The 27880-nt window shown below is 37.5% G+C and overlaps 1 protein-coding gene across 9 annotated transcripts in view; it reads left to right on the top strand.

The window, feature by feature from the left end:
* SYTL2 (synaptotagmin like 2) overlaps positions 1-27880 on the top strand; it is a 52888-nt gene that overhangs the window by 20543 nt on the left and 4465 nt on the right. For 3 of the 9 annotated variants that reach the window (XM_027661274.1, XM_027661364.1, XM_027661188.1), the window contains exons 3-15: positions 3029-3177; positions 5127-5265; positions 11461-11533; positions 12091-12190; positions 13242-14126; positions 14832-18692; positions 20146-20247; positions 21198-21251; positions 22712-22759; positions 23826-23920; positions 25638-25757; positions 26737-26906; positions 27456-27558. In XM_027661274.1, the coding sequence (XP_027517075.1) occupies positions 3029-3177; positions 5127-5265; positions 11461-11533; positions 12091-12190; positions 13242-14126; positions 14832-18692; positions 20146-20247; positions 21198-21251; positions 22712-22759; positions 23826-23920; positions 25638-25757; positions 26737-26906; positions 27456-27558 (5899 nt within the window). Of the gene's footprint in view, positions 1-1628; positions 1745-3028; positions 3178-5126; positions 5266-11460; positions 11534-12090; positions 12191-13241; positions 14127-14831; positions 18693-20145; positions 20248-21197; positions 21252-22711; positions 22760-23825; positions 23921-25637; positions 25758-26736; positions 26907-27455; positions 27559-27880 lie in introns of those variants that run through there. The other 6 variants (XM_027661691.1, XM_027661519.1, XM_027661864.1 and 3 more) reach the window with 6 other exon arrangements.

Genomic DNA, 27880 nt, shown 5'->3' with positions numbered 1-27880 from the left:
CTGGGGAGCTGGCATAGAATCAACTGTTGGCTTCTAATCCTCTTGTGGTGTGCTAGGAGCCATGGAAGCCATGGAAAACCATGGCTGCAATCTGATTTCTCCACAAGGTAAACAACAATATAAATCTAATTCCTAACAGTGAAACAGGCCCACACAGTGCAAGCAGTTTGATATTACTGCTAAGGCCTGCTTGTAGTAAACCTTGAGAATTCAACTAGCATTGTAAAAATTCCCATTTGTCTCAAAAACAGCTGCTGGGGTTACAAGATTACGATATACTGGTGAACACAGCTGGCTTAAAAACTTTTTTCCCTGCCAAGACCTAGAACTAATTGTCTTTCTGATAATGGAATTCTGTTTCTTTGTGGCTGGGGAATGCCCGGGAATAGCTTTAATACTGATGTTGCTCTTAGTTCCTCAAAAGATGGGACTGAGAGGCTAAATACTTCTTTTAAAGAGACAAGTAAGCCAAGCTTCTAGGTGAGAAGAGAAGGCAAAAGTTGTTTGGAAGTCAGCTGCTGTGAATATCTATCTGTTCCTACCATACAAGCCCCTTCAGGCAGAAAGGGATTTGTAAAGGAAGTGCTGTGTAAATTGAGAGCACATTTATACCTCTGCTAGCAAGCACGGTTATCTCCCAAAGTCTAGAATGTCTGTTGAGCTGGTGAAGTTAAGGTCCACTGACTGTCATAGGCAGCAAGCAGTGGTGGGAGCAAAGTGCTTGACATTCATTCTAGCAAAAATGACAGCTGCATGGGCCATGGGTGATATTTAGAGAGTCTAGAGCTACGACAAATCCATGCCTCTGTCTCTGTCTGCTTGTGTTATGTAGTCAGTCATAGATCTGAGAGTCCAACAAGCAGGTAAGTAGGCTGAGACAGGTGTGAGAGGCCTGTGATCCTACCCACTTCTGCAGTGGAGCTGAGCTTGATCTGGTCTGAGCTGACTTGGAAAGGTCTCCTACCACACCCTAGTTTCAGTGGCTGAATACAAAGGGGAAAGGGGTGAGCAGTGTGTGTAGGGTGAAAGGGTTGAATCAAACAGGAGGGTGAGGACATCAAATACTTGTCCTGTGACTCAGTACCTTCCCACTAGAGAACCTCCCTTGGCATATGTTGTCATGGCACCCTGAAGCACTAGCTGTGGTCAGAGCTCTGCTGCTCTGCAGGCTGTACAAAGAGCTGAAAAGCCAGTCTCTCGCCCTAAGGGGCATCTGTTCTGAGAAGACAAATAACAAGTGGGAAAGAAGGTGAAAGGGAGATGCAGTCATCTGTGGAAAAAGTTCTGGTCTTCCGTATTTCCACTATTCCTGCTGGCTGTATTCATAAACTGTCTGAGCAATCAGGAGTTGGCTCACACCTGAGTAATTTATTTGCTTGAGGACAGCGAAGCTACTGCTGTGTTCCTGCTCCAACTTAAAAGACCTGCAGCATAAGAGAAGTGCATATTTTGGCTCTTAAAGAGGCATGGAGCTATAAGCAAGAGGGAGGGACAAATTTTAAATAGTCCAGTAATTCTATGGACTGTTGAATCTTGGCATTAAAACTGGCAGTGGTGACCTCAACTCCTGGCAGCCTCAGCTGTATGTAGGTGATTTGAGACAGAAGTTGTTTACATGCCTGGAGGGACTAACTTTTGACACAGCTTTCAAAAAGAAGTTTAAGTTCAAATTCTAATATAGCTGATGCATTCAAATTAGGCTTTTTATTTCTGGCTATACAAAGATGGAGTAGTTGAGTGACAGGTGAGGATGGTCTATCTTACTGTAAGGGACTGGCTCAGTGTTGTTTCTCTGCTGTGAATGTCTGTATTTGACAGTGAAATCTGCAACCTATAATGGATTGTCAGCATAGTTACTTGATTGCACTAGAAGTTTTTTCCTAAACTCCTGAGAAATGTAAAACTGTCATGAACCTCTTTGGGATTGGACTAGATGATCTTTAAAGGTCCCTTCCAACACAAACTGTTAATGGTTGTCCACCAGGCCTGTGGAAGACAGTACTGTCCCACAGCAATGGGAATTTTGTTTAGCCTGAAAGCCTAAGTAACTGGAGTTGTTTTGGTTTCTCCCTTAGGCTCTGTTATTAGATTGTTTTGCTTAAGGAAAGGGCATAAATGAAGCGGGAAGATGAAGCTTGACTTCAATTTTTTTGTTTAAGCACTGTCTAAATCTGTGTAGTAACTTTCCGGGTCTGCAGGTTAGTCTCCAGGCCATGTATAAGCATTTGCCTAATATGATACATGCCTAACAAGGAAAGAAAACAAGCTTTCAGATTGGACACAGCAACTCCTTATTCTGTTCAAGCATGCTTCATAAAAGCAGGGTGACCCTGACGTCTGAAATAAAATTATTAAAAATAATATTTAAAATGGTTGCAGTTCACCTGATGGATATATGTAGATTAATAAATGGCAGAAACTTATTTTGTTGTTATTTCCATGGGATGATGTCTTCCTTTGTAACTCATTGTATTCATATAAGGGTTTGTTTAACTTATGGAAAAAATGGTATCATGCTTCCAGACCACATTTGGAGTGTGTCTGTAAAAGCAGTGCCCCGTGAAAACCCTGAAGATGCATCTTCTGAGCCCCAAACTAGCCATGCTCTTAATTTTGGTACAGACTACTTATGTTGTTCTGCTAGCTTATCTTAGTTTTAATCTTAGAAAACTGGCCTTTGAAGGCAGTAAGTCAAGATCTGCAGTTACTGGAGACTTCTCCAGAGCTGTCTCTGCTTGAGTGTTTCTCATAGTGAAACTTTTTATATTTAAAGAGTTACCCTCAGAGCATTGGTTGAAGGAACAAGGCAGAGGCTGTCCCCTGTCTAGATCACTATCATCCTTCATAAATAAATAAGGAAAGTAACAGGTAAAAAGATGGAAGTAGCATGCTGAGACAGCATTTAAAAAATTCAACAAACAAAACACAACCCAGCTCTCCAAAACAAACAAACAACTCTGACTTTTATTCTGTTCACATAAATACATTTTGTGTGTATATCTAGTTTATCCATTTTTGTCCTCCTCAGGCATCTACCAGAAAAAGTCAAAGATGATGTTCAGCTAAAGAATATGAGTGGGCAGTGGTTTTATGAAGCGAAGTCAAAGAGACACAGAGATAAGATACATGGAGCAGACATTATTAGGGCTTCCATGCGCCGGAAGCCTGCCACTGTTGGTAAGCATTTGTCTTGTATTTTGTTTTGGAAAGGCTGGTTCTTACTTAGCTAACCTCCAACACTTCTCTGTGAAATCCAAGAAGAATATTGGTATCTCTACAAGCAGAAAGTGATGCAAAAAAAGACTTCCCATGTAATTTACAGCGTAAACTTTCCTCTCCCCACATGCTGTATATTAAAAGCTCTCTGTACTTCTAGACTCATTCTCATTTCCATTTCTGAGGCCCTGGGAGCTACTTAGGAACATGCAAAGAATCAGAGATTGAGGAAATTGCTCTATAACGTGGATTTGCAAGATTTTGGGTGCTTAGTTTGAGACCTTGGGGGCTTAATGGTAGGCACCACAAACTAGAGACAGTGGTTATAACTAACTGAAATATATGTGCTGGAAACGCTGGCAGCTAGAACTGGCATCCTGTGTCCACATGAACTTTAAATGCATCCAGCATGCCCACATCATGGTGAGTGCCCTGGTCACCATGAACTTTATTCCTGGGAGAGAGAGTGAACAGTCAATCTATAGTCACCAACACATATACAATATGTTTTATACAGGATTTTATAGATCTCCATTATAAATCTCTTAGCATCTGACTTTTTAATCTAAAGAGTTCTGGTCTATTTTATTATTCTTTGTACAGAAAGTGATTTTTTTTTTTCTTTGAAAAATTGACCTCCATTCCCTCCTAATCTCCTCTAACTCTACTAAGTCCTTTTGATTTAGAAGGACAAGGCTTACATTATGCTGTACTGATATTTGTGTTATTTGGTTTTATAGGTTCTATTGAGGGATTTTTCTACATGCTAGTGAAGCAGATAAGATCCTTCTCTCAATACTGTGGCTGGACTATAGCTTGCTGCTTTCTATAGGTTTTATAAATACAAGTTAGCCTTGTTTTCAGAAAGGAGTTTGAATAATTCAGTTTAGTCAGTTTGAAGTTAGTGCTCTGAGTTTTTAAGCTAATACGAGAAGGCCTGAAACAGAAAAGAATGCAAAAAAAAAATAAAATCATTGGTGGTTAGTGTGGTATCTTTGTGATTTTGGCTGGGTTTGGACTTGAAGGTCATGGAAATCAGCTGTAAAATTCTAGCTGAATTTCACAGTAACTTCTAGCTTAAAGGAAACTACTTAAATCCAGAGTATATTAAAGGCAGGTTAATTAATCCCAATCTTATTACTTGAACAAAGAGGAATATTGATACATTAGGAACTCTGTACAATTGCTTCGTTTAAATGACTCATGAGATGGCAAGATATTTTTCCTTGCATTTACAGATAGCAAAAGTGAGAATAAAAATCTTGCTTATTTTTGTACACTAAGAAGTTCTCTTCTAAACTTTTGGAGAAGTGCAAAAAGCAGTAGAGGAAACAATATAATGTTTTTACTCTGAAAGTGGCTATCAGAATAGGATTCTGTCCCACCCTCAAAAGAAATGCAAATGTATTTGTATTTGCTGAATGAGGTGGAGTTTTTGTTTGTTTGGTTGGTTTATACTTAACTTTTTAACTTCTTCTGGTAATTCTGCCCATAAAGGATTAACCTTCTGCTTAAGTGAGTTATGATCAACTTCTAGTTTACTGCTGTAGAAAGGGAATAATTGACTTGACTAACTGTACTTCAGCACATTTTCATTTTTCTATGGTTTAATAATTTTGGTTTCCTCAGGACACTGAGGCTGAATTTTTTATATCTATCTAGCTGCAAGAACTACAGGATCAACAGATATATCTGGAATAGTAGAGTGAAGTATTCAGAATAGTATTTGAGTATTCTAGTAGCATTAAAAATAATAGTCTTCAGAAGGCACAAGATCTGCTTCTGAAAACAATTCCAGTATAGCAGACTTTAGAATAGCTGTAGGACTAAATGCAGATACTTGTACTTGCTTCTTAAGAAATCCTGTATGAAGATATGGGAGACAACAATATTCTTGCTTCATGTTTTAGCTGAAGTGAGTCAGAACAAAATGAGCAAACCAAAGACCAGCTGGGTGAGCAATGTTAATAAAGAAGTCTTTGTGCCACCAGATTTACATGGCATTGTGGAACATCAAGAAGAACAACAACAACTGAAAATTAGTTCAAGGTAAGCTGTCTGTTTAATTGCTCCTAGTATGTATATATCTGGACTAGTGAAACTTGTGAGCTGTAAGTTCCACCCAAAATATTGTACTTATCTCTTATTTCAAAGATAATTAAATGTTCCCTGAGAATTGTCCAAGAAATCTCTGCATGTGAAAGGCACATAGTCATGCATTGTTAATTGTTCTATGTTCAAATGCAGAACAATCTTCAGATTGCCTTTTCTCAGAAAAATTGTGAATGGAGTATAGAATGGTCCCACAGAATCACAGAATATGCTGAGTGGGAAGGGACCCACAAGGATCACTGAGTCCAACTCCTGGCCCTGCACAGGATCATCCCCAAGAGTCACACCCTGTGCCCGAGAGCATTGTACAAACATTTCTTGAACTCTGTCAGGCTTGGTGCTGTGACATTCTCATGTCACAATTTAATTTGGTTCCTTGAAGTGAGGCTAGGATTTTCTAGTTGGAATGGCTGGCCATGGTCATTCCTCTGCAATTAGTAATAGGGGAACAACAACCTTTGCTCCTCTTCATTCAGTCACTTAATGAGACAAGACTATTGATTCAGCCTGAATTTTAAATTTGGATCATAGCATTATTTAGGTTAGAAAAGAACTGTAAGATCATCAAGCCCAACCATTTACCCAGTACTGCCAAGTCCACTACTAAACCACGTCCCCAAGTGCCACATCCACACATGCTTTGAACACTTCATATCACCTGAAGAATCGGAGACTAAGAAAATGTTGTTTAGAATTTTCCAGATTTTTAGGTACAATAGTTTAAGACCTCTGAGATTTCTTAAGAGGACCAAACATATTTCAGGTGGAAGGAGATAGAATATTTAGATATTTGCAGAAAAATGAATCAGATTCTACCAAGAAAAGTAAATGTCTCTCTGGAATGGAGAAGCTTCCTTTCATAGCTTCTCCATATGAGATAAGATAGTCAGCTTGGATATACCTGAATTACTGTAGTTGTAAAGAGGGTTAGATGATAAGTAGTTTCTGAATTACGAAAGATTTGACATTAAATCAGTATATTTCAAGTCTGTAAACATCCCAAACAGCTTTATTTTTTTTTGAAATAGCCTGAGTTGATTTCTGAGACAGACTTATCTGTGTCAGACTTTAAAATACCTACATGTAATCCATTGGCTGTGTGAAAAACCTTCCAAAAGCCTGCATTTGAGAAGAAAAGTGCTGAAAGAGCTAGGCTGGCCAGATTCCTCAACACCGTTGAGGAAACAAGAACCAGGGTGTAACCCAGATAACTATTGTTTGTGCTTTTAGAGAATAGAGTGAGGTAAGAGCCAGAGTTACTTCTTATCGTGACTGTTTTACTTGGGGTTGTGCCATTGATCAGCTCTGTAACCTTTCACTTTCTTGTCTGTCTTCTAAGTCCTTCTCTGTACTTCATCTGTTTTTTCTTTGCAGTAAGGCTTGTCTCCTACTATGCATTTGTACAGTACCTAGTAGCAATTGAGTCTTTCACTTCCATGGTCTGCAAACTGGGCATGCGCATTCACAATGAATGACACCAAAGGTTGGTGTAAGTCTTAACAACTCTGGTTTGTGTTACTGGTCTTTCTTACTCTTTATGACTTTCAATGAACTCAGAAGTGTTTGTCTTGACCCCATTGTGCTGAAAAAAGTCAAATAAACTGCTTTGTTATAGACATCTCAAAAAATGAAGCTGTACAGTAAGGATGATAAAGGTTACTTATCACAAGAAAGAGCTCTGTTTTCCCTCTCAACCCAAGCTGACAGAGTTAGTTGTTACTAAATGTAGTGTGGCTGTTACCTTCAGGAGATTACTATTAAGTTATTTCTTTATGAACAGCACAAGACATGCTGCTGTTTAATATTGTGTGTCATCTTGCACATCAGGAAGAAATGATGATACTTTAAAAGAAGTACACCCTTATAGTGCTATTCTTGTCATTACAACTCCCCACAAAATCTGTGTGAGTGATAAGGTGTAATAGATTTCATGAATTGCCAGGACAGCCTCTTCAGAAATACATCACAAGGTTTAAGACTATGTAGACAGCTATTTGAAATATGACCAACTTTAGAGTGGTCTTCAGCTTGAGGTGATTTGATGACTTATTTCAGATCACAGTCATGCAAAGCTTGATAATTACTGTCCGGGACTCTCTCGTGCCTTTTGCTCCAGATTGTACCAGAAGTTAATCAGCCTGCATACCTTGTTCATGTATACTTGTACTTTCACCAATAGCTCAAGATCTTCTCTCTAAAGCAAGTTCACACAGTCCAGTGATTTATGAGGCAATTGGAAGTGGACCTTGGAAGTGGTCTATCATTTGCAGGCTGGATGCTTACTTACATTTACTTTGCATAAATACTTGATTAGATGCCTTGGATCATTTGCTTCTAAAATGTCAAAAGCTGAAGCAAGTGAATGTGGCACGACTGTGCAATTCATTGCTAGTGATTTCAGTGTGGCCTTAATTCACTATGGCTGAGGTTAGTCTACACAACATTGCATGTGAGAAATTGCAGGAGGCACCATACATTTTAAAAATACTCTTCCTTTCTGTTTTCTTGATACTGGACTTGGAAAGAAACTGATCTGTCATGGCTGTGAGTCTGTCTCTAACGCCAGCAGGAATTAAGGGAAAAGACAAAAGTGGGAAAACAATAACTTCAGCAGTTGGAGCGGGAAGGAAAAGTCTACAAACATGTAATTTGGCTGTAAAGATAGCGGAGCCACAAGGAATTAATTGGCTTACAATGCAATAGTCTGAACATAGTTAGAACTAAGAGGATCAAACGTAGTATCATTCTGGAGCTCGGGATTGAATAAAGGGAGTTCACAGACTCTGGTGTCCAAAACCTACCTGTGGTTCAAGTAGTTGGACTTTTAAAATATTTTAAAGTGCTACTTTAAGGATAAGGTTGTGGGAATTTTGGGGTTTGGGTTTTTTTTTCTTTTCTTACCTTTTTCTCCTAAGAGTGTGTTTTGGGCCAGGACTGGCTTCCAGTCTTTGCATTAAACTACACAGCTTCTAACCTGATGACTGGGGCCAAAAGTTATATGATAACAAATTACTCAGACTACTTTTGTTCTGGATCCTGTTCTTAAATCAAAACAATTCTTACTGAGTGCAAAGAAAGTTCAGCTCTGGTAGGCCTGTTTGTAGATTGCTAAGGATGAAATCCAGCCCTGGGGCCAGCTCAACTGCTGTTGAATTAGGGTGCTTCTATACTAGGTGGAACAGAAATCAGACCAAAACTATATTCTTAAAATCAGCATAGTGATCTTTATCCCCACACCCCAAATACCTGAATTCCATAATGAATATGAGTTATTCCTATGAGTTATTTCTTTCTTGAGTGTTATATCACTGTGATAATTTTCTTGCATACCAGAACCTTTACAAGGCAGGTATGTGAAGTATCTTTGAAGGTGTAACCTCGAACAGAATGAATTTTCAAAGGGTGATTCAGACTGTGAATATTGCCTCTGTTGAGTGATGCCATCTGTCTATATACTGAATCTCAAAAAATGGGGGTTATCTTTCAAATTAAGATTCAGTTGTTGTTTTCTTCCCTAATCTAGAAAGTATTCTTAGCCTATGCTGAACAGGTGACAATTGTGGGTCCTAGAATTCTGCAAGGTGAAAACTTGCAAAAAAGCCCTAATTTTTAAAATCTATGTATTTACAATGCCTGCAAATCTGCAACCCCTTTCTGCAGCTTCGCTCTTGCCTTTGCCTTGTTGCCTCTTGGTTGCTCTCCAATCTGTGTGGGGTCGTTGCTCTCCAATCTCTGTGGGGTTTGGGCCTTCATTGTGGTTCTTGGTGCTTTGTTTTGCTGAATTGAAGTGTGGAATTTTTTTAATCTGTGTGTATTTATCAGTTTGCCCTCATACACTCTTAGATTAGCCTTGTGAATGCAGCATATCTTGGAACTGTTTGTTCAGTTTTCTCATCTGTATGGGTTGTGGGTAAACTGATTTTCAGACCCTTTGTTGTGAATCTTAGACTGGATGTCATTTTTTCAGTATGTAACACCAAGTTAACAACTCTTTAGTTATTTTACGGTAAGCTTGAAGTAGTATTGCATTAAAGATTGTGGGACTGTGTGTGTTCAATGAAACAAAAGTTATCTCCTCATCTGGAAAAACTGCATTGAAGAACGTTTTACTGGTTTCTTGCAGCCCAGGGTGCATAACAGTGTTTTCCTTGTTTAAAATGAGTGAACGGTTGAAGTATTCATGACCTAGACCTTAAAAATTAAGATCATGTTTGTTCTGTTTGGTTGTAGATAGTGCAGATCAGATACAAAGTGTGGGAGCACACAGGTGCTCTTAAAAACAAAAACATAAGCTCAAGTGCTTTATAAAAGCAAGAACACAAACTCCAGTTTCTGTAGTTTCTTTATATATATATATTTTCAGACTTAGAAAAAACTATTTAAAACTAAGGTTAAAAACAGTAATGTGGAATGATATTCTTTAAAAGGAATTAGAAGTTGTAACATTTAGCTCTTTAAGAACTAGATTTTTTTTATTTAGCATCAGCAAAGAATAAAAAGAACAATAGTAATCTGTTACTAATCAGGTGTGTGCCTATCAGAGGCTGCTGTAGTTACTGTTGAAAAGTAAGAAGAGTTTATTTTTCACCCAAGATAGTTTCCATTACAAGATCAGCTCATACCTTAAGTCTCAGTGCATGGTGATATATTTCTTAAAGGCAGTATTGAACAAAAAGACCAAGGAAGAGATAAAGAAGTTTGTAGTTCCAATTACAACTCGTATTTTTTTGCTACCCTTGTGTTCACATGGCTCAATACTATCATATTATCTTCCCCATAATGATGGTTTTCCTTTTGTGAAATGGAAGTTCTGTCACTTCTTAGACACACTTAGCAGTCCAGAGGCTGCTAGCCTTTCAAGGGTGGCTGCTAGAGGTTGGTTTTTTTCCCCCCCTAAACTTTGAAGTTAACTGTACTTCACCCTGGAGAAGATGGGAAAGTTGTTCTCCTCTCAGGAGGGCAGACTGTTACCAGTTACCTGACTGGAGAGATCTTTATTCACGCAAGGAGGAGAACCTGGAACTTGATGAGAGCAGGATGATGATTCTTGTCCTGAGATACCTTGTGGTTCTGCTACTTCCCACCTGAAAGTCTTTTCACCCATAAGAAAGATCATTGACCAAAGAAATATTCAGTATTGGAATCTCTTCATACATCTATATTTGAAAAACCAAGGGAGTTGCTTTCCTTCCCAGTCTGAGGTTATATTTCCTATCTGGAGAATACAAACCTTTCCTGCCTCGCACAGTTCCCCATCCGCAAAATCATAAGCATGTATGTTGGTTAATGTCAACATTTTCTACATAAAATTAAGATACTGAATGTAGTTGTTACATGAAGACCATATTTAAATCCACACCTAACTTTCATGTTCAAAAACCAAACGATTTTTCATATCTGAAATGTTTAGATAAACTCAGATAGTAAAAATCTGATTGGAAAAAAACCTTGCATCATTCTGCAAATAGATGAAATAATTCTTGGTATAATGTCTCTTCTAGCTGTTTTAATTTTGCTATGTCTGAACTATACTTACTATCACAAGTAATAACTTCACTTGTGCTATCAAACTATAAAATTTATAGATCTTAATTGAAAGAATGTCTTATAAGCTGAGTGAATGTGTTGTCATCTGTGCCATGTTACATCTTTGCTATAATGGTGATGGGATTCCTCTGTTTTTTCCTGATCTGGACACTTTGCAAAACTTTTTTTTAAATCACATTTTGGCACTTTCCTCCTCTTTGATTTCAGTCCTAGAAGGACAAATGTGGGCCAAGGATAGAGATGGTAGCAGTGTTATTGTTTGAAGAGTAGCTATATTGACATAAATCTTGCTCAAACATCTAAACATATAAAACCCCATGTTTTCTGTCGTGCCATGTAGAAGTTGGATTGAATTCTCTAATAAGAAAATAAATTTTTGCAAGGAAACAAAATAGCAAGAATATCCCCTTTGCTATAGAAAGCAGAAGTTTTACTTCTAAACCTGATGACAAGAGGCTAAATAGAAAACTTCAGATGCCGAGAAGTTGTGTTTGGCTATGTATAAATGAATCTTTGTTTTGTTTTTTCATAAAGACCTAAAGCAATGTCTGTTTTCTGAAATTGTTATATACTTTTCCTTTGCAGTTCTAAACCAATAACCTCCATGTTAGACTACCCAGAGGAAAGGCCTATGAAGGCAGCAGTCTCATCAGTAAGGGTATGACTGATATTGAATATGGCAGAAGTTATCTTCTACATTTTGTGTGGTTATTTGCTTCAGTGGTAAAGATAATTAAAGATCTGAAGAAGAAAGATAATAACTTTGAAAAAAGGAGTATTTTTTTTGTTTTGGAGGGAGATAATGAAAGACACTAAAAGTTCAGCACTGAAGTGCTGTTAAATCTGTAGTTGGTGTTCTTGACCTGGTTTCCAGCCTCTTCAGCTACTAAAAGGGATTGTCCTGCTGTGTTCCAATATCACAGAACTAGAGATAAAATTATTTAACTTGCAACAACTTGGGATTTTCAAGTGTCTTTGAGTGGTAGCTTATCTCTGTTGTTGGTGACTTCAGAAAGAACAAATTGAGGCTATCACTGGCATTTCTGATAGTTCTTGATTCATATTGTTTAGGGTTTTTGTCATGTATTCAAATCAAGAGGTATGCTTTCAGACAGGTGAGTGAGGCAGAGGAAATCACTGCACTTGTGTTTGTTTTGTGAAGGCTGTACTGATATAACAATTTGACTACAATTATGGTGTTCATTCCGTTTTTAGCAAAGAAGAAATCCATTTAATTCCACTGTATCAGGTGATGACATGAACCTTGGGGAATCAGAAAACAGACCAACCATTGCACCTCAGCTATCAGAGAAGGGTAAATATGCTGATTTAGCATATGACTGTGAATTTCTTGTGGTTTATATGGAAATTATTTTTACTTTTGTTGCTTCTTTTTGAAAACTATCAAAACCTGTTTTGCCTTTAACTTCTTGGAGTTATCAACTAGTTTATTTCAAACTTCATCTAAAACATCTGAATATACTCAGGAAATGGCTGTTTACATGAATAAATATGTTTTGCTTCCTTTCTTTTATTCACAGTTCCAGTCAGTACTGAGAACGTCATCTCAGAGGGCTGTTTCTTCAGAATTGCTGTTAAGAGGACAGCAAAATTTCTTTGAATTTGGCATAGCTCCCTTTATGACGTTCTAGTCATTGCTATTAGCTCAACAGAAGCAGCCTAGCTCTCTTTGATTTTTAAGTTTTTATTTGATTTCTTAATTTTAATTTCAAATCCTCCCTTTCCAGCAGTATTGTCTGCAAGCAAGTTGATGAGTGATGATTTATCACAATACAGTCATTTGAAGTTGTAATTTAGAGTCATGTGTGGAAATTACTCTCCTGTCTTTGTTGCGAAGCTTGCAAACAGGAAAAAGGAAGACTTGCACAGTAGTAATAAAAAGCCCTTCATCTCCCTGCCAGGAGATTATTTCTGCATTTTACCTTGTTCCATGTGACTGTAGAAATAGCCTGTTTCCATTTTTGTAGATTGTTGTTTATGTTCTGACCCTGAAGATGTGTATGCATATTCAAAAGCTGCTCTTTCCTGCAAACTTTGTGCCTTGCAGGAATATTGCTGATGATAAATTTGGGGTGCTCTCTGTCTTTGGAATCACCAAATGGTTAAAATTTCTAGAATAAGAAATAACTGTAGGATTTAAATTTGCTAAAAGTTTCTATTACATACAAATCAAAATGAAAAATAGATTTAACATGTATATTAAATTTCTGCCTGTGTTTTTACTGCAGTTGCTTCTAATAAACCAGTATAATTACTGCATCCCAGACCTGCACTGTCATATCTTTCTGTTTATGTAGACGAATGTTGTGTAAACTCACGATTTCTTCTTTATATATGTCTTACAGAAATTTTCTCATTCTCAGAAGAGAGCTCACCTAAATCAAACTTACAAAATGATGAAACAAAGAAACATAAGAAGCCTCCTGTAGAACTTACTGATGAATCACAAAAGGGATTAGTTAAGCGTCCTGTCCCAAAAGCTAGAAAATTAATTCACAAAGCAACAGATTCTGTATCACAAACAGAAGACTTTGTTCCAAAACCAACCAAACAGTCTGAGAGGATTAATGGCGCTGGTACACCTCCCAGGGGCATTCTAAAGCGCAGTTCAAGTTCAAGTTCCACTGACTCAGAAGTTCGTGTTAGTCATATGTTAGACGTTCAGAAGAAGAATGGTCTTTCTACTGCAACTATTTTTGAAGGAGATTCTGAGAAGAACTCTCTTGTGGACAAAGCAGAAGACTGCACACAAATTTCAATGGAAAAACTAAAACAAGTGAGGTTTTCATCTAGCACAAGTAAAGAAAGGCTTCTGCAAAGCCCACAGCTACACTATGGTAAAGAAAGAGGAGAGTTTGATTTGTTAGAATTGAACAAAAAAAAGATTAGTGGAAATTACGCTATCCCATCAGATTCATTTGGGGATAAGCAAATTTCTGCTGTGGAGCCTTCAGAAACCTATTCATCAGCTTTACAAATGAAAACGATAGACGGTTTACAAGAAGATACATCTGCATCTGGTCCTTGTGACACTAGTAATAGGTCAGTCTTCCCGGGGAATGAAAGCTTGCCGACAAAGACAGTTCTTCCTAAGAAACTTGAAACTCCACAGAAGACTTCCAGCAATATGCTGCCAAATAGCAATAATGAACTGAGTGTTGACGAGGCACGTGAAAATAAATCCAACCAGATCTTGAGCCATGAATCAAATTCACACAAAAACTTTACTGGTAAGAGACTAATAGAACTGAAGAATGGAATGCAATAGCATATAGCACATGTTCATTACTCTTTGGGTCACTTATACCTAACAACAGCTAGGAAACAGAAGTAGTAGGAATGTGCTAAGTACTGCAGAATTAAATCCTAAATCACCTTTTTGTATTTTTATGCTGTAACATAATTAATATTTTTTTAAGGTTCTTCTATTGGTAATGTCATCAGAGCCTTTATAAGCACCTTTATTGTGAATGATGAAGCGATGACATTTGGATGAAATTGCTTTTATAAGGCTTGGTAGATCTGTCTGCACAGGAACTGAAAATTTTAGTATATTGCTGTCAGTTGTCCTTGGGAGTAATTCAGTTGTGACTTGGGGATTTGCTCATAGGACTAAACACAAATATGCTGGGTTGTTGTATTCTGTGTGTGTCTGATGCCCAGCACCTGTTCAATGTAGGCATTTCCTCTAGAGTGGGATTAAGTCATTTTATCTGCTCACACCCTCAAAAGCAATGATTCCAGTAGGATATATCACTGCAGGAATTTTTTCCTCTCTATTGCCCATAGTATGGTTCTTTCCAAAAACACAAAGACAGAGAAATCTTTGCTTCACTAACAGTTAAAAAAAAATTCTGAGAATTTTCTAAATAGACCAAATATTTTTAGAGTCAGGTGGCTAATTCATAACTCTGATAAGTTTGTTTACATTATAGATGAACATCAACTTTCTGTTAAGACAGAAGCACGTGAGGTGTCAAATACCAGTTCTACAAGTCTTCAACAAGGTAAGCCTGATCTTGTTGAGAAGAGAGATGCTAAAACTACTTTCAAGCCTGACAAACATGCTGATGAACTCGTGAAAGTGGCTGATGAATCTGTATCAAAAGTTTTAGACTGGTTTAAACGAAGTTCTGATACTGAAGATGGGGAACATGCATCAACTAGATCCCAAGGCAGGGAGTCCAAAGAGGAAGTGGACTTTTCAACCAGAACAGCAGTTCTTCCTACAGAACATAGTGGGCCTAGCATGCATGGAAAAACAGGAGTTACAGAAGAGTTACCATTTGGAAAGATTAAACAACAGAACAGTGTTTCATCTACATCATTTACTTCAGAAGATGCACAGCTGATAAAGGAGAGTGTGAAGCCTAAGAAAGGGGAAGTGAATAAGGAGCAAAATGACAAATTGCTAACTGAATTTGATTGTACGGGAGCTGAAGAAAAAGAACATGGTCAAGAAATCAAACAACAAAATCAAAAATCAAATCTCTTGGAACATCAAGAACACAAACTACAACCTCAGAAATATGAATCAGAGAAGGCAATACAAGAAAAAAGAAGAATAAGGGAGATCAGAGCATTCTGGGAAAGGGATAAAACTATACCCAATCATGGAGAGAAAGAAGTTAGTATCAATACTAGCGCATCAGGTGGCCGTGCATTGAAAGGTCTTGGAGAAAGTGACAAAATAGAACCAACTGCAGTATACTCACCTAATAGATTGCACGATCTGAGCAAGAATACATTAAGTCCTCAATTGAGTTATATGAGCCAAGATTCAAGAAACAAACATCAACACTCTTTGGAGTTTAGACCACGCCACGCAGTTAAAAAGCCGAAAGGAACACTTCCATTTGATGAGGTCCATGAATATACAGAATTGCCAAAAGCCAGTAACTTGCAATCCAGAGCTGGTGTCACTTCAGCCTCCCCAAAAAGCAAAGATGAGAAAGAAACACTTAAAGGAAAAGTTGCTGCTTGTTCCCAACAGAAGCCCAGCTTTCAAGTTTTTTCTTTAAAAGAAAAAATGGATGAAAAGTCCAAGAATCAAATTTCAGATCCTTCACGGTTTCAGAGTTTGAGAAACTTCTGGGATACTGGAGTTAAATTCCAGAGCAGAATTGACAGGGAAGATGTTTCTTTGCCAAATAATAATAGTTCAATAATCTATGAAAGTAAGTCAAAGGAAGACAAAGGTAGAGATAATGTGAGCAAACAAGAGTTAATTCAACAACAAACCCAAACATCTGAGAGAGAAAAACCACAGAGACAAGATTCTCTGGTACGCAAAAAGTCTCTAGGATCTCCTACCCTGGAAGGTCTGAATGTGACACACACACAAAATACAGACTCTGTCCAGCTGAACAGAAAACCAGTTATCTCAAAATCCCAGGAAAAGATGAGTCTTCCGGAGCAAGCAGTTAAAGAATGTATAGGAAAAAGCATTGTTTCATCAAAATATCATCATGTTTCCTTGCAGTTGCTCCAGTCACCTGGTGATAAAAATGCTTTGAAGGAGACAGTAGCAGGTGATAGGCAATATTTACCTACAGAAAAAGTGGAGAACAAGACTAGTCCATTGGATATCAGTCTCCCTAAGGAGGAAGTTGCAGAGACTGTGGAGAAAGTTGTTCAACCTAAAGGTGAGCTTGATGTATTTAAATCAGTTCTAAAGAAGCTAGAAAAGGAAGCATCTGAGATGTCATGTAGCTTAAACGTAAAAGAAAATGTTTTGAAAGGGACAACTTTTCACTCAAATCAGTGCAAGGTCTTTGAGACAACAGTAGAAGAGATCCATGATACTTCTCCTGCTGATCAAGAAGAAGAAATGGGCAAAAATACAGGAAAAGTGAATATGCCATCAACAGACAAGCATGAGAACAAAAAAAGCCTCAGAAAACTATTTAGGGAATTTGAACCTTTGCATTTACAGCATCAGGCAGCAGACAAGGATGATACTCTTGAGAGCTCTGGTTTGCAGAACCTGCTCAGAGAAACCTTTGTTTCTCAACCTCCTGAATATAGAGGGGTGGGAATGAAAACATACAATGACATGAATAGCATATCAGAAACTAATTACAGCATAGAATCAACATGCCAAGAAGTTACTGGTCAGCCTGAAGAGGTCCATGAGACAATAGAGAAGTCTGTTGCCCCATCCAAGGTCAGTGGCTTGAGTTCTGTCTTACAGAAGCTGCTGAAGGAAGCTGCAGAAACATCACTTCATAAACCAAAACACACTGACAGCACAATGTGGAGGACTGCTGAGGTGGAAGTTAAAAGCACAATATATGACCATGATAGAGAGGTGCCACAGGAAATCACTGAGACCATAGAAAAGTCTGTTGCCCCATCCAAGAGCAGTGGCTTGAGTTCTGTCTTACAGAAGCTGGTGAAGGAGGCCTCTGAAGCACCGCCTCCTAAACCAAAACGTGCTGACAGCAGAGAACAGAGAACTTCTGAGGTGCAAGTTAAAGGTATGACTTATGAGCATGATGGAGAGGTGTTGCAGGAAATCAATGAGATAGTAGAAAAGTCTGTTGCCCCATCCAAGGACAGTGGCTTGAATCTTGCTTTAGAGAAGCTGCTGAAGGAGGCCTCTGGAACACCACCTCCTAAAGTAAAACATGCTGACAGCATAGTACAGAGAACTGCTGAGGTGGAAGCTAAGAGCGCAGCCTATGAGCATGATGGAGAGGTGCTGCAGGAAATCAGTGAGATGGTAGAAAAGTCTACTGCCCCATCTAAGAACAGTGGCTTGAATATTGCTTTAGAGAAGCTGCTGAAGGAGGCCTCTGAAACACCACCTCCTAAAGCAAAACTTGCTAACAGCATAGTACAGAGAACTGCTGAGGTGGAAGCTAAGGGTATGACCTACAAGGATGATGAAGAGGTGCTGCAGGAAAGGGGTGAGATCACAGAAAAATCTGCACTGTCCAAGGCTGAATATAGAGTGTCTGATGTTACTTTCCAGAAGCTACCAAAAGAGGTCTCTGAAACACCAGCTTCTGTGCCAGAAAATATGGATAAGAAAATGCAAGGTAAAATACAGACTAGTCTAAGTATGCATGTTCCACATCAACAAGAGAGAGATCATCCTCAAGAAATACAAGAAACAGTAGAAAAAACTTCTGTTTCAAATATTGCAAAATTCAGTGAATTCAGTTGTTCTTTAGCAAAACTTGTTCAAAAAGCATCTACAGTTTCATGTCCAATATCCAAAGAGTTACATAAGCAAGAAAAGTTTGGAGATCCTGCATTTCCCTCAGAAAAAGAGACTCTATTCACAACTATGTCACAGCCATATAATGTTCTAAGTACCTATCATACACAAATAAAGTTAACTGTCAAAGGGGAAGCTCTAGAACAAAATGTCAAAGCTTCAGTAAATGATCTTACAGGAAGTGAAGTTGAAGCTTTTGATCTTAAGAGAAATGAAATTATTAATAAAATAGAAGAAAGAAACATGGTTCCAGTTGATCTTACTCCCTTGGAAGGCAAAACAAATATGATTGCAATCAAGCCATTTCAGATAAACGAAAAAGGAAGGAGAGACGAAAACACATCCTTAGAGGCCTCTGAACAGAATTCAGAATGTCAAGTACTGTTGAATTTCAGAAGAGCAAGCACACCACTTAAGAATGATAGCAACTCCCCCCAGCCAAAAGAAGCTCTGCTCTGCCTAATGTCTCAGCATGAGGATAATGATGAAGAGGAAGGGGACAATTTAAATTTGGGATCCAAGCTTTCAGATGAAAACTCTGATTCCCACTCTGGAACCAGAAGTTCAACTCGTGAGCTGTTTGATTTCTAAAATTCATGGTGCTGAGTTGTTAAACATGGATACAATATTTTTTTGATAGCCAACTTGAAATACTTTAGCAGAAAGTCTGTGTGATACTTATTTCTTAATTGAATGCTGAGGGTATTTGTTTGGGAAGGATGGGAAGAATTAAGTAAATTCTGTAATTGGAAAGTGTTTGATAGACACATACTACATTTGGGTAAGCCTTTTTGGTAAAGGGAGTTTAGCAGCGTGAATCAATTCAGTCTTCGTGATTTACTCTTTTCTTCCTCCCCCATGACATCACCTTCCAATTTGTTAATTTGTAACACCCAATCTATTAATTCCTTTAAATAATCTGGATTAAAAGAGAAAAAAAATATCAGTGACTGTTTGAGTACATTCTTTAGTTTGACCAGCTAGTGTTCAAAGATAAATGCTCATCAGTGGAATGGCTGGATATAAGGATAATACCAATGCTATTTTGTTTAGCATTGCTGCCTGTTGCACTGGAAAGTGAACATATAAAGGAAGAGATGTGTTTACTAGGATTCACATTTATTTGGTTGAATGGCAGCTCTAGTCAATGTTTAGTGTGTGATAGTCATCAAAGAGCTGAAGATAGAGGAGATAATTTAACCTTTTTAGTCTCATACTGAGAGACTGGGAATGTTTTCTTCAACTGGAGAATCTGAGAAATATGTGACGTTTCCAGGGCCTGACAACTTACACTTGAGCCTGTTTTGAAAGTGAGATTCCAAAGGAAGTCAGCGAAAACTGAAACAAATAAGAAAAAATCAAACATAATTTGTTGTCACCTGTAATTACAGACCGAACACTGCAAGGTGTGATTGGTTGGTGGAGGGGGAGGAAAGTGAGATAGGGAGGAGAGAGAGTCTTAAATGTTTCTGAAGGAGCTAAGCCTGTCTTGATTCAGCCTTTGGAGAAGATTGCATAATTTCAGAGACCCAAATACATCCACAGCTGGGGTTTTCTTGTGTGTGTGTTGTTAGTCAAGTATTGAAACAAAATTACTTTCACTGGGGAGAGAATATAACAGAAAAATTTGCACCGAGGGGAGAAAACTAAAACTATTAACTTTTTTTTTGGGTGCCTATTCCTAACAAGATGGTTACAAAATGGCTACAGTCTATCTTATTTTTAAATAATTAAGTGCTATAATTGCGAACCCCATTAATAGTCAGTAAAGAAAGATATCTACACAGGAGAAATCAAGCAACAGGTCTCTGCTGATGACTGAGGATATTTAGAGAGTAAAAATGGACACTTCAAAGTAGATATTTATCTAATTTTGAATTTATTTTGTATTTTCATTGAATGTTCACTGTCTTTGCTAAGATTCAAAATAGATTCTCATGAGAAACTCATGCCTGGATCTTCATTGACTTGCTTAAAGTGGCATCTCTGTGTGTGCAGTGTTCATATATTTTGTCTCATAACAGGTTCTGAAGAAGAATTAAACCCTGTTTTGATGGCTTTGAAAAGGAGTGCAGATAGGAAAAAGCCTTCCAAAAGTCTAGAGGACATTCCATCAGCCACCTCAAGTGAGCACAAAGCTTGTGTGTGTCTCCCATGACCCCCAGTTTAGCTTAAATGTGTTAATGCTGGTCTTCCACACAGCCTTGCCAAGTCATGGCTTTGTTTTTGTTTCTCGATAAGCTGTATAGAGCTTGTACTGTGCAACTATATTATTTTCTCATACAATTTAATTTTCAGTTATTTGTGTTAAGTTTGAAACAACGCTGGTCTGTGAAGCAGACATCTTCCAGAAATGCACTATGTTGATAGTGATTAACTGTTTCTTGGATAGTTTTTCAATAGTGAATGTACTGGCAATTACCCAAATTGGTAATGAGCAACAACTGCCATTGCCTCCTGGCTTCTTGCTTGGACTGAATTAGTAGACAGTGAAAGCACGAAAAACTCAGTTTAGTAATGTTTCACCTGAGTGTGTCCTACCAAACTCACTTTGAGATAATAAATGTGAGGTAATATTATACTTAAAATGAATTCCTGACTTCCCTCAGTAGCCTCCTAGGATTTCTTTTTTTGAATTATTTTTCCTGTTTCCCTTCACCCTGCCCCTGAGACTTTTCATGCTTATCTCATGTCTAATGGGGAAGACATAGACTGAACTTACATCAGTAAATTGAAGTGTGGAGACGTAGTTTTTGAAAGATGTTGGCTATTGTTAGCAAGTTATTATTCTAATACTGCTTATGCTATTGCTTGCTTCTAACTAGTTTCTAGGTTTTAGGTCTGCACTAACACTGTTGCAACAGCACGCTGGTAGAAAACGTCAACACGAGACCCCTGCTTTGGATGTAGGCTTGGAAGTAGTGTGTGAAGTAAATGCATCTCTTGAATTTAACCATTCCAATGGCTTTGCTGGTTTGTTTGTGGATTTTGTCCTCTTAATTCTGTGATTACCACTGCCATCCATTTTACTTTTAACAATGAAGTTTCTAACTATGTGTTATTTTTTCCTGCACAGACAAAGAAAAAATAAATAATCCAAAGGAAGAATTAGCTCTTAGTGCTGAAGATGGTAAATATCTTTTGTGTCTGCATGAAAATTTATTGCTTTTTCAATGTCCTCTGTTTGCTACTGAATGGTTTTTTTTAAACCAAGAATTGTATCATGCTTTTAGATTTTATTAACCTCAGCATAACTGAAAAGGTTTTGTACAATTCTGTTGTGTTGTTTATTCTTAAGGAATGTATTTATGTCCTCCTATATTTGTAGAAGCTGTGCCACTTATCAGTGTATTATTTTGGCCTTCAGTCTTTCAGCCTATGGAACAATTACTGAAATCATAGGGAGCTTTGAACACTAACTCAGTTGAAAGACTTGGCCTAAGTAAACATTGAATTTATCTGTTCATTTGTTGAATTATAAGATGCAAGATGACTTTTGCTAGTGCAAAACACTCTTCAGAATACATCAGTTGAAAAGGAACCTCTCTTAAAATCCCTGTCTCAGTCCTGTAAAGTAGAATTATTTTAAGAAATGGATGAACTGCTAGATCAGCTAGTGCTGATATCATCAGTTCATTAGTGCATTACAGATGCCTTACTGTTGAGTTTTTCTTTATACCTTTGGAAATTCAAAATCTCAGAAAAAAAAAAAAGTCTGCTCCAAGAACATGTCTAAATGAACAGAATTGAAAATCATCAAATAACATTGAATAAGATGGAATATAACACACAATTTTTTATTTAATGCATTGGAGCACTACAGTTTTAAAAGTGCACAGTTGCATTTTTTTCATGTTTTAGATGCTTTAAAGCATTTTGCGTGTTACTGGCCCAAAGTATAAAGAGTATAGTCATAGCACATTAGGATGCATACAACATTCAGCAAAGAAACAAGACTTAAGCACCATTCTGCACTCTGCTTTCAAATGAAGACCCCTACTGAAATCCTGTTTTGCATTCAATGTGAATGTGTAGAGACTGATCTGAAAAGAGTAGGTTTTTTTGAGTTAAATTTATTAAGAGTGAAGTTATGAAAAAATTACACACAGCCAAATTGATAGCTGTACAGACAGAATCTCTTGAAAAGGCTGTTCATTTAGAACAGTGAAAAACTTGATTTTTGTTTAGCTTGTACACTCATATTACCTTTGTTATGATCCAGCTCCTCCAAGGAGAACAGAGATGCAAAACACAGAAACAGAACCATAGAATTGTTTAGGTTGGAAAAAAAAATTAGATTAAAGATCATAAAGTCCAACTGCAAATCCAGCATTGCCAAGTCTACCACTAAGTCCCTAGTTCTGCATTTACTCTTACAACTTGCTCCATGATGCATCAAAATGAAACACCTAATACTCATAAAGACCTAATATCTAAACCACTACTAAATGACTGGAAGGAATAAAAACCCACAAAGTTTATGGGGTCTGGGGAAGTAAAACAATTCCCACATATAAAGTATATTGATGCTGTTTATAACATTGCAAAACTGTGCTACTGAATGACTGCTGTCAATACTGCACTGAGCAGGTCCGAAACCTGATCAGCATCCAGAGAGGACTGAAAATGCAGCAGGAAGTGAGTAATAGGATTCTTCCAGCAGATAGTGGGGAGACTTCTCCACTGATACTTAAACTAATAAGTTAAAAACACTTTTTGATTTAACAACTAATAAGTTACACATCTGGACGTGCATCTAACTGCATACTGATGATAACTGGTATGTTGAGCATGAGCTGAGCTTCGACAGCAAAAGCTTTGCAAAAGCTTCACTCATCTTGCAAACAATCCCATCATGTGGAGTGTTTCATTTTATGCAACAGATATGTGCCCCTGTAGCTGGCTGTTTGTTGCCAAGTAATTCTCTGTCCCATGATACTCAGTGTTGGTGCATTTCACAGTGTGCATCCAGTCCAGCTTTAGTTTATCATTACATGTAAGTGGGGTTATAGCATGAAAAATTCTGAGAATCATGGGCTTACTGCTAACTGGATTTTTGCAAAGCTAGCTTGTGCAGTTGTCCTTTGTATAAAGAGCACAGAAGTGAACTTCAGTAGAGATATACAAATGTGGTAGAGATGGGCTGCAAAAAAGTGCATCATTCATGAGATATACATCTTATAATTAAGTAGGAATACTTGAGACTTCCTTGGTCAGCTCTAAAATTTGCTTGATTTACACAAATGTTCCTTTTGCTGTTAAATAGACTAAGTAAATAAAAGAACATAGTTTGGCTTGTAAGAACCTTATCTTGATTCTAATATTGATGATGACATGGTTAGTGCATGAATGCACTTATTCTTGTTCTAGGAAGAAAATCCAGAAGATAAACTGAAAATGCTTGCCTTATTACTTTTTGATCAGAATTTGCTTGTAGCGCCCAGGCTTGTATATCATGTTAAGCAACTTCTACCAAAGTTCTTTATCAAGTGTTATAGGAGACGTCAAAGTAGATTATTCTTCCTAATGATAGCTCCTCTGAGTCCTAGCAGGAAAAAGCCCCCTTGCATCCAAGTTTTAAACTGATTGTGCATGTGCATGTATTTCATCTGAAGTGGTTTGTTTCTAACCATGTCCTGTTATGGAATCTCACTGTTCTGAAGTACAAACATGGTTTGAAGCCTTTTGAATTACTGCTCTTCAGTTTCCACAGTGCCTTCACAGCCTGATAAGCTGTTTTCCAACCCTGAAAAACTTAAAGGACTTAGCAAGTCGGTACCATCATTCCTACAGGAAGAGGTAAGCTCCATCTCTGAAATATCATAGTTTCAGGTACCTGTCTGTTAACTCCATGCAAGCGAAATTCCCAACAATATGCCATTCCTGATTTTAGCTGTTATTATCATCATAGTGTGGACCTTGGAACAAGCTTGAGGCTGTATTCAAATCTCTTAAAATGACACTGAAGTTTGAAAGTGATAAGCAACTTGAACTGTCTGGTCTATGATGTCTGTGATTCTGTATCACAAAATCACAGAACAGTCTGGTTTGGAGGTACCTTAAAGATCACCTAATACCAAATCCCCTGCCATGGGCAGGGACATCTTCCCCTAGACCAGGTTGCTCAAAGCCCCATCCAGCCTGGCCTTGAACCCTCCCAGGGATGGGACATAGACAGCTTCTCTGGGCAACATGTGCTGGTACCTCACCACCCTCAGAGTAAAGAATTTCTTCCTGTTATCTAACCTAAACCCACCTTCTGTCAGTTAGTTTAAAGGCATTCAGTTTAAAGCCATTGAAGTCACTTAGTTTAAAGTGTCTAATCACTATCTATCCCTCCCCTGTAAAAGGACTTAGGATTTTCCTGTCTTTCAAACAGTCCATGTAACAGGACTGATTATCCACATGGCTTAACAGTAACTTCAGTCTCTGGATTTATTTTGTACAGTTCCAAATAGCACTCTCCAAATCAATTTATCCATCAGGAAGCCCTGTGCTAAGTAGGATGGACATTAGTCAGTCCTTACCTTTAACCTCTGAAATGGGAAACAATCCTGGCCTCCTTTTACTTATGAGTATAGACACAACTAGAGAAGCTACAATCAACAGATTTTTTTAAAGACTTATTCAAACTGCTTATATGTTGTATATTTATTTATATAAATAATCATTTCCTTAATGTGTGTAGAAATTGTTGTTTACTAATCTTGCATGTCTTATTAGAAGATCTATGACATAATTTCAAAAGTGTTTCATGGAGAGGGGAATGTAAATTGTTTGTGGGTGGAATACAACAGAGAGATGATGTTGTCCATAACTGCTTGTGTAGGAAGATGCCAAGACACATGTGGGAAGTAAATCAATTTTTTAGTGCAGAGATAGCATTGAGATGGAATGGAGTTGAAAGCATATAACTTGATAATGACCAAGGAAACCAAAACTGCATTTCCCTGATGGAAAAGCAGGGTCCTGCTTGCCCTCTTATAAGAAAGACTTTGCAAAACCCATTTGCTGTACCCAGTGCTGTTCTGTGCATGTTACCTTCCAGCCAGCTGCCCTCCAGATACAGGCATTGAACTGATAGCATTTGCTATGTACCAGAAAGGGACTGGTAAGAAATCTGAGCACTATCACTTCCATAAGTTTATGCATAAGAAAGTGATGTAGAGAAGTTGAATATAATTGTCCCAATACACTTATTTTGTACTTTTTCATTGCATTTTTCATTTCATTTTCTTTTGAGATTTAAAACAAAAAAACCCTTGAACCTAGTTGCATTGCTGCATAAAAAAAAATTATCAGTGTATGTTGTTCATCAGAAAAATCTGCTTTCAACTTTAAATGTATGACCTAATTCAAGAAAGATTATTCATGTCACACTACAAGGGAATTTAAATTCAGGTTTCCACTGAGTCTCAATCTGCATTAAAATTCTGCTTGTTTGGTTTTATTTTTTCAGTGTTCTTTGTGATTATAAAGAAAGTACACAGACTTTCTTTCTGTGATGTTTTTGTAGAGTGATGAGAGAGAGACAGATACAGCATCAGAAAGCAGTTATTCCTTTGGCAGAATCAAGAAGAGTCCCAGCTCTCTAACCAATCTTAGCGGCTCTTCTGGCATGGCCTCCTTATCCTCTGTATGTAAACCAAAGCCTTGTTTTAATGGCACTTTGCTTTTGCTAATCTCTTAAATATTATTTCATTGCTCTTCTCATTCCTCTTGTCTTTCTTCCCTTGGCATTTCTGTCTCTTTCTTTCTGTCTCTGTTATATGAACATAACGTAATTGCTTGCATGAAATTGCCTGAAGCAAATAAAATAAAATTAAATAGATTTTTTTTTTTCTAGTAACATATTGAAGCCTGTTCAGGACTCTGAACAGAGAGATGGATTTTATCCTAAGAGCTTACATTTTTAGCTGAAAATGAGGAAAAATTTATGTAGAACAAACATTTAGGAATGGAGAAAGGGGAGAGAAACAAGTGAAAGCAGAAGACATTATTGGAATGTTGGATATGTAATTGAGTCAGTGAATTAGCTAACCAAAAGTCATTTGTTTATGTGGACTTCCAGTAAGGAAGAGTAGAATTTTTGGGAATGATGTTGACATTAAAAAAAAATTATACATCTTTCTCTTTCTCTACATGTAGTGTTTAATTTTCAGTGTTTTATTTAGCTACATATTTAGGTGCATAATTCAGCCATATAGACTTTGTCCACTAGTCTTTTTGTTGGTATTTTTGGAAGCCCTAAATTCTTAAGCTCTGCTTTCTGCAGGGAAGATCAGCTGAAGAGATTTAGAAGTAATATTTCACAGATCTGATCTCTAGATATACAGCATCCTTTAATTTCATTTCTTCTATCTCAATGCAATAAACGCATTCAAATTTTTTGTAGAAAACTTGGTCTGACACCTTTGATTTCAAAATATCTCTCTTTTGTTAATCTTCTGGCTGAGGAGCTTGTAAAATGGTGTCCATTACATTTTGTTATTATATCCGAAGAGACACAGTTAATTTCTTTACTGTCTGAATTCTGAGCATAACTTCTACGCTAATCTTGAAGTATCTGGTGAAATGCAATGCCTGGAAAACTTTTCTCCTCTTGTATGATGCAGGTGAGCGGAAGTCTAATGAGCATCTATAGTGCAGACTTTGGCAATGTTGATGTGAAGGGGAACATTCAGTTTGCTATTGATTATGTAGAACAGCTGAACGAGCTCCACATTTTTATTTGCCAGTGTAAAGACTTGGCAGTAGCAGATGTTAAGCGACAGCGCTCAGACCCGTAAGTACAAAGAATATATTTATTTTCTAATGGATGTTTTTCTTTTAATGTGAAAATGAAAACTGATGGGGTTATCCAATCTCTCTAACCTGTTAGAGTAAACAACCCAATAAATAGATGAAGAAGCTATACACGCTTTGTGTATTTTTTTCACTCTGATTGAATATAGAATTACCACTATAAAATGGTATATATATTAATATGGGAAATTTAAAATTTTTAGAATATTAAATTCTCTTTAAAAATTCTAATTTTCAGATGGTAGGATTAGAGCCTATAAATATGTCTGGGCCTGCTATAGTTATATATTCTGTATTTTTGGGTTGAGGAGACATTTCAACAGATTTTCCCTTGGAGAAGGGTATTATAAGAAAGTGGTGATGTTATACATCACCACTGTTGTTCTATTTCTTAAATGTACAAGCTGAACAACATAATGGTTACCTAAGTGGATTTATTTCACTTTATAAGCAAATACTTGTGTATTTTGGAAAAGGAAGTTGGAGAGGGTGAGTTTTTTCTCTTCTAACAAGCCTGTCTAAATTTTAGGTATGTAAAGACCTACCTGCTTCCAGAAAAATACAAGCTGGGCAAACGGAAGACTTCTGTCAAAAAGAAAACTTTTAATCCAGTCTATAATGAAATACTGCGGGTATTTATCAAACTACTACTAGAAATTAAATACTGCATGTGTGATGTATGAGGAACTTTAACTTTTAGGCACAGGCCTAGATGCACTCAAAAGAGATGTTAGTATGAAAGGGATTGCTCTGTAGAGATGACTGTGTCCTTCCATTGTCCTTCACTCTACAGTGGACTCTGGATACACTATTGAGAACACTGACTGTTTTATACTTCTTGCAAACAAATACAAGCCAAGTATGGTCTTAAGATGCTTGAAATAAAAAGGAAAGAGCTGGGTTTTATTGTTTGTTGGCTGTTTGTTGGCTGTTTGTTGGCTGTTTGTTGGCTGT

The sequence above is a fragment of the Corapipo altera genome, unplaced genomic scaffold (genome assembly GCF_003945725.1).
Source record: "Corapipo altera isolate COAL_440 unplaced genomic scaffold, ASM394572v1 0, whole genome shotgun sequence".
Lineage (NCBI taxonomy): Eukaryota > Metazoa > Chordata > Aves > Passeriformes > Pipridae > Corapipo > Corapipo altera.
Note: the sequence above shows the minus strand (reverse complement) of the source record. Positions and strands in the feature narration are given on the sequence as shown.